This window comes from Gouania willdenowi, chromosome 7, assembly GCF_900634775.1.
Source record: "Gouania willdenowi chromosome 7, fGouWil2.1, whole genome shotgun sequence".
Taxonomy (NCBI): domain Eukaryota; kingdom Metazoa; phylum Chordata; class Actinopteri; order Blenniiformes; family Gobiesocidae; genus Gouania; species Gouania willdenowi.
Window position 1 is genome coordinate 962,019 of NC_041050.1, and position 9,983 is coordinate 972,001.

A 9,983-nucleotide genomic window follows, 5' to 3' on the forward strand; every position below is an offset into this window, starting at 1 on the left:
ACCACTCGGGAATGTCTCTTTTGGACACACAAGTTTGCAGCTTGTTTTGTCTCTACATCAAGGTTAATCCAGCTGTTGTTAGTTCTATTAGCAGTGTTGTATTTTCCACTGTTAGATTTAACTTGTATAAACACATTATTATATTTTAGTTCATAAGCAAGGTAGTAATTTCATTGTACAGGAAAATGTGTTTCTAACTGCACATATGACAATAAACACTTTGAATTTAAATTTAATGTAATCCTTAATCACCCCACCACCTAGCAATTGAAATGAATAAATGACAGACCTTTTTTACTCTTGGTTTCCACATTTAATTCAGTCTCCGTAAAATAATCACAGTGAGTTTTGTTTCCAGTGTTTATACAGATCTGGGTCCATATCCATGATTACCATCAGTAATGTTATTGTTTAGGTGGATCCTTCATATTTTCCCAAGTCTTCCATCGTTTTGATGGGGATTGGTTTTCCGTTCTCTTCTCCCAGTGGTGTGATGTAAATCCTGCAGTTCCTTGTCCACTTCTTTAAAATCTTTCCTCCTTTTTTATTTGGCATGCCTTCCATGCGATGCTTGCATGTTTTTTTGTCAGGCTTTCATTAATAAAAACCTTCGTTTCCTTTAGCTTTCTTCCTTGCTTCAGTAGTTCTCCTTTGAATTTCATATTCGTGAAGGTTATTTTTACAGCTCTGTTATCATTTTTCTTTGGCAGGAGTTGATGTTGTCAGGGTTCAGGACAATGTCCTTCGACTCCAGGTAGTCAATGACCTGTTGTTCAATCGATTTTGTTTCTTCGTCACTCGCGTAACTCCTGGGTTTTATCTTTAGGCCTGTGATGATGACATCTTTCTCTCTTTCCTTTTGTTCCAGCTGTTCAACCCTGGCGTTCAACAATTTTATCTCTTCAGCATTTCTTTCATTCTTTTCTTTCAGTACCTTTGCTTCGCTTTGTAGGTTTTCCAGTGAGTTTTCCAGCGTCTTTTCCAACGACTTTATCTCGGCAGATAGGTTTCGTAGACCCTCGCGTATCATCTCCTTGACCTCTTCCAAACCCGAATTGGGTTCTGAAGGGCCTCCCTGCAGTTTTTTCACCATTTTCCTTCAGTCTTGGGCCCAGTTTTTCAGGCTGTTCAGCTGTAGCCAAGGTCGTGTTATCGGAGCAAATGAAAACACGTCTGCTCTCTCCAAAGACCAGAGACAATCACATTGGTCACATGACCACCTGTGATTGGTCACATGACCACCTGTGATTGATCACGTGACCACCTGTGATTGATCATGTGACCACCTGTGATTGGTGCTCAGGGCTTCACAGCAGCTCCAGCCTCATTCTGAGCGTTTCTCATTCTCTGAGTTTTGATCAAACTTTGTTTCTGGAAGGATTTGTTTGGGCGAGCGAAGCAGAAAGAGAGAGAGTTGCTGGAGCTATGGTCGATGGTTCTGTCCTGGAGGAAGAACACAGAACAGAACAGGGAGTCACACCATCAACCTCAGGCATTGATTCACCACAATATTTAAACATAGCATCAACGTAATTTAAATGAAGTTTACAGAAATATTAAAGAATGCCATAAATTCATGGAGTTACAAACAGTTCAGATTCACTTTGTGGTTCTAAAACTACAATGCTAAAGTATATAAAAACTGCAAAGCTTCAGTTCACCTCCTTCCTGGCAGCGTTCAGGTTGTGCTTTAGGCTCCGCCCCCTCTCTACTGGCCCCACCTCTTCCCTCTGCTTCATAAACCTCTGGTTCACGATCCTGGTCACGCTGTCGGCACGCTGCAGGGGGGGGGGCGGCCTCGAGACCCCCTCCATTGTCCTGGGACTTTTCATCCTCTGAACAGGCCCCGCCCTCTCCACCTTCTCCGCCCTCTCCCCCCGCCCACTCACTCTGCGCAGGAACTCCGTCACCAGGCCACAGCGGTGAGAACCTGTAAGTGTCCCAGGAAGCACACAGAGGTTAAACATCTCCTCCTCTTTCTGTGCAGCGTCGTTTCATATTCCAAACAAACGCCATCACTTTAAACGCAATTGAATTAAAATAAGTGTGGAGGGCGGGGCATAGGAATGGAATGTGATTGGCAGATAATCCTCCAATCAGAGGCAGCGAAAGGAAAAGTCATTGAAAAAAGATGGAGCAGATGTAACATGTTCAGTTTGTGTTATTTATTAAATATTCTTACTGTTATTGTTTACTTATTACATATTAATACACTTGTTTATTAATATTAACACTGTTATTGATTGTTTATTAAATATGAATACATTTGTTTATTACAGCTGCAGTAACGCAGTGTTTCAGCGTCTCCTGCTTTATTTAAACAGATTTTAAATCCTGTCCTTCTTTGTGAACATTTATCACAAGCTCTGACATCACTGCCTTTGATTGGAGGATAGACGACCAATCAAATGACACTCGTTGTGAATAATTAGGAACCTACGGTGGAACATTAGACGCTGTGACTGATTTAGTGTTTATTTATTTATTTCTGTTCTGATGATCAGATGTTGTTTAGCTGCTGAGTTTTTCTCTTTCTGTTCATTGGTGTGTTTAGCACCTCCCCCCCCCCTCCACTCCACTCCGTCTCTTGTCTGTGTGTAAGTGCAAAGCAATTGCGTAGATTTCCCTTTTGTTTCCATTCAGGTGTTCCCGTGATGTTCTGGAGCTTTTCTCCTACCTGCAGGTTTGCTGCTCGTCCTAGTACTATATGTGCTGTGTGTTGAACTGGCTCCTCCCCTCGAACTGGCTCCTCCCCTCGATAAGGCTCCTCCCCCTGGCATGGCTCCTCCTCTCGGTGAGCTCTGTCGACTCCAGGCTGAGGGGCCTGTTGCGTTCTGATTGGACAGACTCCACAGCGTCCCCTCCCTGGAGGAGGAGCAGAGGCTGGGGGACGAGGGGAGGGAGGAGGGTCTACGGTAGAGTTTAGGAGATGATGTGGAGGATCTGAACCTCTCTGCTCGACCTGAGATCCTGTCCAGGACTTTGAAGGAGCTGCTGATCACCTGAGACACAAAACAAGATGATGTGTGTTAAAGGTCATCATCAGTGATCATAAACACACACAAATCATCTAAAATCCTGGAAACAAATGATCTGAGATAATAAAGGTCCTAGAAGAGCGTCCTGTGAACACAGAGTTAGTAATGAATTTAATCCACAAATCAAACTAATTTAAACTTTCAATCCAGTTTAAATAAACCTCTAAATAGCTTGTCAATCAATAAATAAAACACCTTCAAAATAAAAACATGATCTATTTCTTTTTTTCCTAAATCTGTGGTCACGACAGGGTAAATGTAAAAATATAGAAAACAGAATTATTTATTATCCCAACAGTATCTGCTACTCCTAATTTGTCCACTGGGCGTCAAATAGTAGTAATGTCATTTAAAAAGTGGGAAAAATGACATGACAAAATCGTGAATAAGGATGAGGATAAACTTTATTGATCAACAAATGGGGGACATTCAAATGGTTCAGCAGTTCCCAAAAAAATTGGTTAAATTGGCAAAAATAATCATGAAATCTGGTGAAAAGAGGTTAAAAGTGACAATAATGGGTCAATATATGTGACATTAGGTGGAAAAGTCATTAAAATGTGATGTAGAAGTGTCAGAAATGGGAGAAATGTAGCAAAAATACATTAAAAGGAGCAAAAATATGGCAAGAAAAAGTGATGAAAATAGGTTCAAATATGGTGAGTTTGTTGTAGTTGCAGAAAAATGGCAAAACTAAGAAAAATAGGGCTCAAATTGTTCTAAAATATTCTTTGTTTCTTGAAGGCATCTGGAGACCCCCTCCTAGTGTCTCGTGACCCCAAGGTTGAGAACCCCTGTCCTAAAGGATTGTATTTCAAGTTTTATTTTTATATTTACACAGCAGAGCGAGAGCTTCTTCTACTGTAGTTTGTGTTTTTCACAGACGTATAAACGTATTTTTTTATCTCACCTGAGGGACGTCCGTCTGCTGAGCGACGCTCACCATCCGAGGCCGAACCACGGTTTGAGAATCTGAGCATTTCTCCTTCTCTGGAGCTTCCAGACTTTTCTTCTCCTTCAGATCGTTGAGGCAGAGCTGCGAGAAGGAGGTGGGTGGCGTGCACCAATCAGACGGCGTCTCTGCTGACTCAGTGCTTTGCTTCATCTGATTCTGATGGACTCTACGTTCTGATGGAGGACTGTAGTAGATCCTCACAGACGACTTCTCTGGAGCCGTGTGGCTCCTCCCCCTCAGCAAACGCTCTAAGTCCAGGTCAGGAAAGCTGAGCGGCATCAGAGGGTGGTCCCACGTCTTCATGGGGTCTTCTCCGTTCAGCTGAGGGAGCTCAGGAAGCAGGAAGCACCAGTTCTTCTTCTGAGTGAAGCCATGTGGAGAAAAGCGCTGCCTCAGGGGTTTCCTGGAGCTGTGGAGTCCAAACATTAATCAGAGTCTTCCTCAGTGAGAGGATGAAGAAGAAGAAGAAGAGGAAGCACTGACCTGATGACCTGCCGACCTCCATCAGAGAGAAGAACATCCTCACGGAACATCGACTGAAACCAGAGAAACAGGAAGTGACAAAGGAAGTGAGCAGAATTCATCCACAGTTCAGATTATTGGAACATTAATTTATAGATGATCATCTAAGTCTAAGGTTGTGGGTTCAAGTCCCAGTTTGGTCTCTGTCTGTGTCTGGTATGTCAGAGTGATTGGGTTCTTCCTGTTTCCACTCAGGGGGCCTTGTCTCTTTATGACTTTCCCTCTCTCTTTAAATAGATCCTCCACTGTTTTTATAAATGTGTCTAAAATCTTCTAAATGTACTTATTAGTAGATTTATGTTTAACAAAACATTATTATTCACCATATTCATTTAACTGTCTTTTAAAAATATGCACTACTTTACAGTTTTAGAGCCTGTGTTCCTCCATCTTGAAATCATGTGATTGATGATGTCACACGGCCCCACTGCCTCTAAACATCTCATTGTTTTCTATTGGAGTGAAACATTTATTGATTATTTAGTAGATTTTTCAGTCACAATAACGATAATAATAATAATTAAAGCCGCGAGCGGCGTCATAGGTTCCGATGAAGCGGCCGGGGGCGGTAACCCACGGTCACGTATACCACTGTTTTGGGAATTGGCCTGAGCAAATTTGGTGTAAATTGGTGTAAAAACAACTGAGATATTGCATTTACCAAGAAATGGTGAAAGATTTTCCTGTCATGATAGGCCCCTCCCACTTTTCACAGCCTGCTCTATTTGCCATAGCAATGTGCTTCCATCTAATAAGATTCATCCTACAGTGTTTTGAAGTCAACACGACATATCGTCTGTCCGCTAGAGTTGCTGGCGTAGGACGGCCCAAGAAGCGGCGCCCTCCGAGAGCGCAAGGCATTGTGGGTGTTTTTGGTTATCGTTTGTTGTTTGGGGCTGTACGGTCATCATGTGTATCAAATATGAAGCACTTTGAACTTTGCATTCTGGAGTTGTAAGCGTTTTCGTAAAACGGCGTAGTTATGGCGAAGGATTTTCCTGTGTCATGATAGGCCCCTCCCACTGGCCATGATGGGTAATTTGGTCATCGAGCGTTGTTTATGGATGGACAATCATCGTGTGTATCAAATATGAAGCAGTTTGAACTTTGCATTGGAGCGTTATAAGCATTTTCCTATTATAGCGTGTTGATGGCGAAGAATTTTGCAGTGACATTTTAGGCCCCTCCCACTGACCACGGTCTGTTGTTTCTTCAATAGCAATTTGCTACCCTCTGTGTAGGTTCATCCTACAGTGTTTTGAAGTCAACACGACATATCGTCTGTCCGCTACAGCTGCTCGTGTAGGACGACCACAGAAGCGGCTCCCTCTGAGAACCCAAGGCATTATGGGTAAATTGGTTCTCGAGTTTTGTTTATGGCTGTACGGTCATCATGTGTATCAAATATGAAGCAGTTTGAACTTTGCATTCTGGAGTTGTAAGCATTTTCGTATAACGGCGTAGTTATGGCGAGGGATTTTTGTGTGTCATTATAGGCCCCTCCCACTGGCCATGATGGGTAATTTGGTCATCGAGCGTTGTTTATGGATGGACAATCATCGTGTGTATCAAATATGAAGCAGTTTGAACTTTGCATTGAAGCGTTATAAACATTTTCCTATTATAGCGTGCTGATGGCGAAGGATTCTCCCGTGTCATTATAGGCCCCTCCCACTGATCACAGCCTGTTTTTTCTTCCATAGCAATTTGCTACCCTCTGTGTAGGTTCATCCTACAGTGTTTTGAAGTCAACACGACATATCGTCTGTCCGCTACAGCTGCTCGTGTTGGACGACCACAGAAGCGGCGCCCTCTGAGAACGCAAGGCATTATGGGTAAATTGGTTCTCGAGTTTTGTTAATGGCTGTACGGTCATCATGTGTATCAAATATGAAGCAGTTTGAACTTTGCATTCTAGAGTTATAAGCTTTTTCCTAGAACGGCGTTCTGTAAATGCTAACCGTGTACATGACCTTAAATGACACCGGTCGAAAACACAAGGCATGATGGGAAATGTTTCAAAGCAGTCATGACCAAGCTTGGGCACATGTCCTTTGTGTGAAATTTGAAGCTGATCGAAGTTTGTGTGTCAGAGTTATGGAGATTTGGAATTTTTTGCGTGCTAACGAAAATTAGCATTGCAGTTTTGTGGCGGCGCCACGACCAAACCGTGACAGATACGGAAATTCTTTCGATAACTTTTCATCTTCAATGGTTCCTATGTGGTGTTGCCAAGTTTTAAGCGAATCGTATGAATCCCCTCAGACTAGATAGCACAGATGCGTTTCGAGGGCGAAACGCCATTTTTGACCTTTGACCCAAGATGGCTGACTTCCTGTTTGGTTTTGGGCGGGGTCACAATGTAACTTTTTGCTCATTCTGGGGCGAAGACTACATGTGGCGATTTTCGTGCAAATCGGTCAGATCTGGCGGTCGTGTGGTTCCATCGTTTGTTTTGGCGGCGAAAACGCACGCTATGCGTGCGTTTTCTGTCCGTTTTTTTTTACGCCACCAAATTATCAAATTTTTCGCCAGGCCTGAGGTGCGTGCAAATTTTGGTGAGTTTTCGGGCATTTTTAGGGGGTCGAATTAACGATCAAAGGCGGGCGGGGTATAATAATAATAATAATAGGAAATAAAAGCGAAAACAATAGGTTCCTCTGTCCCATTCTGGGACATCGGACCCTAATAATAATAACTGCTTTTAGTTGCTTTAAAAAAAACAGGAAAAGTTAAAGATGTTGATGTAAACCTCTTGTTTACAGAAAGAGGATAAAAATAGTTGTGACCACAGGGGCGACAGTTCCAACTCTGAGGTTTGGTGGTAGACAACGAAGCAGAGAGGAAGAGCTCTCCTCGGGGACCTTTACTCTCCCTTAAACAGTGTGCTGACACGCTCTGGTGGCTGAAGTTAGAGAGTAAATCACAGACTGTTGAAGGACTCCCAACCAGAAGGACTTCAACAGTCTGTGATTTACTCTCTAATTTCATCCATTTTTAATCCAAATCTGCATCGGAAACAAGACGAGGGACGAATCAACCCAGGAAATAACAACCTGAGGGCGTTTTGTTTATTTGTCAGTCTGAAGTATGAGGAAGAATGATGATGATGATGATGATGATGATGATGATGATGATGATGACAGAAGCTGATTTAAATGATTCAGTTTGTGAGGAAGTAACTGGTGTTTTCGTGTTCTGGATTTGATGCTTCGTCCCGTTTGGCTGCAGCTGTAGGAGATTGACCTCAATACTGTAGCAGAGGAGCAGCCAGGAGACGGATCATCATCATCATCATCATCATCATCATCATCATCATCTCACCTCGACTGCTCCGTCCTCCTTTAGCTCCTCCTTTAGCTCCTCCTCCTGCAGCTCCACGCTCAGCTCACGCAACAAATCCCGTAGCGCTGACAGAGTCTGGACGTGAGAACAAAGAAACACAGAACCCAGTCCATGATCAGAGCAGGAAATATAAACATTGTCCCTCATTTATCAACCTTGTGTGTAAATGTGAGTTCACACTGTGTCGTAGGACAGGACCAACATGTGATTTATAAACATTGGTATCTGACTAATCCCAGCGCACCAATGATCAGGTGGTGATAAATGCGGCGGCTGAATTCCATCGTTATTAACATGTTACGCCCTCCTGTTTTGGAGGCCCCGCCCACTGAGGTCAAACATCTGAGTTGAGTTTTTAGAACGTGTGAAAACTGGACTTAAAGGAGCTCATTTAAACGCTCTGTAAAGGATCAGCTACTGAGCAGGTGATGTCTGCCCCCCTGTGTGCACTGGGACCAAACCTCACACAGAGATCCTGGAGACACAATGGAAATATGACATTTATATCAGCCTCAGACTGATATAGGGTCACTGGTTCAAATCTCATCTGGGCCATTGCTGTGGGATGTTGATTAACCACACCCCAACTGCTCCCTGGGCACCTGAAATTAGCAGCCCACTAAACTACTGCAGAGAATAATTTCACTACGGTGACGAATAAAGGTTACATTAAGATATATTGTATATAGCTTATTTTGTTTTAAAACACTTCTTTTAAAAGTTGTTGCTTTCATCACTTCTCAGAACATCATTTCAAGCTCACTGAGTGCGTTCTGACCCAGACCTTCCCCTAGACAAGCCACACTACAGAACTCACTCACACGTGCTGTCCCTTAGAGGAGAAAAAGCCAAAAGTTTGTTAATAAATGTGCCTGTGTGGCATTATGCATCAGTAATTTAACCAAGAATTGTCTTTCTGGTCAGACGTCATTTGAATTAAAATTATTGAGATTTATATCGTATATGGAGACATCTTTTGCTCCATATCTCCCAGTCGTACGCCCAACGCACAGATCTGAACGTACCAACGGTTGATAAATGAGGACTATGGTCTGATGCCCTCACCTCAGTGTGAGTGTCCTCTCCCTTTATTTGACTCCACTGATGAACAATCCACAGAACCTTCAGTGAAAGGCGTGTCTTTGAGTCGTAGCTCTTAGTTTTCTGCGTTCCTGGTCCAATCAGGACCTTCTGTTCGTCCCATGTCTGTCCTCCGTCCACATGACACAGACCCATAGACTCGTCCTCTGTCAGAAGTGTCTCCACCCTCTGGATGAAAGCTGAGAGCATGGCCTGTAGAAGCTCCAGAGACTCACTGAGGTCAACCTTGGTCCTGGTCCCCTCAGAGGGACAGAGGGTTGACGTAGAAGGGCCGTTGGAGGTCAGGAGTTTAATGGCTGAGCTGAGGATGCAGGAATGTTCTCTAAGCTGAAGGAGATGCTGAAGGTCTTTGGTGGACATGGACCTGGATGTTGTCAGAGGTTTCTCCTCTCCAGGGTCTGAAGGATCCCACTCTCCTCCTATGGGACCTTCTCGTGTGATGTCACATCCTCTGGACGACGCCTCAGCCTCATTTTTCTCTTTCTCTTGCTCAGATGTCACAGCTCCAGGTGTCAGACCTTCTTCTTCTTCTTCTCTGCTCCTCCCTGGTCCTCCCAGAGACCCGTTCTGCTCCTCCGCATCTCTACCGTCCTCATCCTCCTCTTCTCCTCGTGCTCCAGTCTTCATCCTCAGGTCATTCATCTCCGCCCTCAGTCCTCTGTTCTCCATCTCCAGCTCCACGATGCGTCTGCTGAGGAGCATGGCTTCCTCCTCCACCAGCTTCAGATGACCTTTGACCTCCACCTCTCTGCTATGGCCCGAGCTTGGCAGAGCCTCCGCGTCTCCGAACGCTGCCTGGTACTTATTTAGCTCCTCCCTCATGGTCTCGCTCTCCAACACCAGCTTTGTCAGCTTCTTACACATCAACGCTAGTTCCTCCTTAGCAAAGTGGAGCTGGAGCTTCAGGTCAGAGCTGTCGTCCTTCATATGAAGAACATAGAGAACATTTATTATTATTATTATTATTATTATTATTATTATTATTATTATTAATAATAATAAAAATAATAATAACATAGAGA

At 43.6% G+C, this 9,983-nt stretch overlaps 1 protein-coding gene across 1 annotated transcript in view; it reads right to left on the minus strand.

The window, feature by feature from the left end:
* Positions 1 to 1,652: 1,652 nt before the first annotated feature.
* Positions 1,653 to 9,983, minus strand: part of LOC114466504 (uncharacterized) — a 17,223-nt gene continuing 8,892 nt past the window's right edge. Inside the window, exons 6-11 of the mRNA XM_028451971.1 lie at positions 8,926 to 9,882; positions 7,840 to 7,935; positions 4,477 to 4,529; positions 3,949 to 4,402; positions 2,678 to 3,002; positions 1,653 to 1,930 (exon numbers count right to left, since the gene is read on the minus strand). Coding sequence (XP_028307772.1) covers positions 1,653 to 1,930; positions 2,678 to 3,002; positions 3,949 to 4,402; positions 4,477 to 4,529; positions 7,840 to 7,935; positions 8,926 to 9,882 — 2,163 coding nt within the window. The remainder of the gene's footprint in view (positions 1,931 to 2,677; positions 3,003 to 3,948; positions 4,403 to 4,476; positions 4,530 to 7,839; positions 7,936 to 8,925; positions 9,883 to 9,983) is intronic.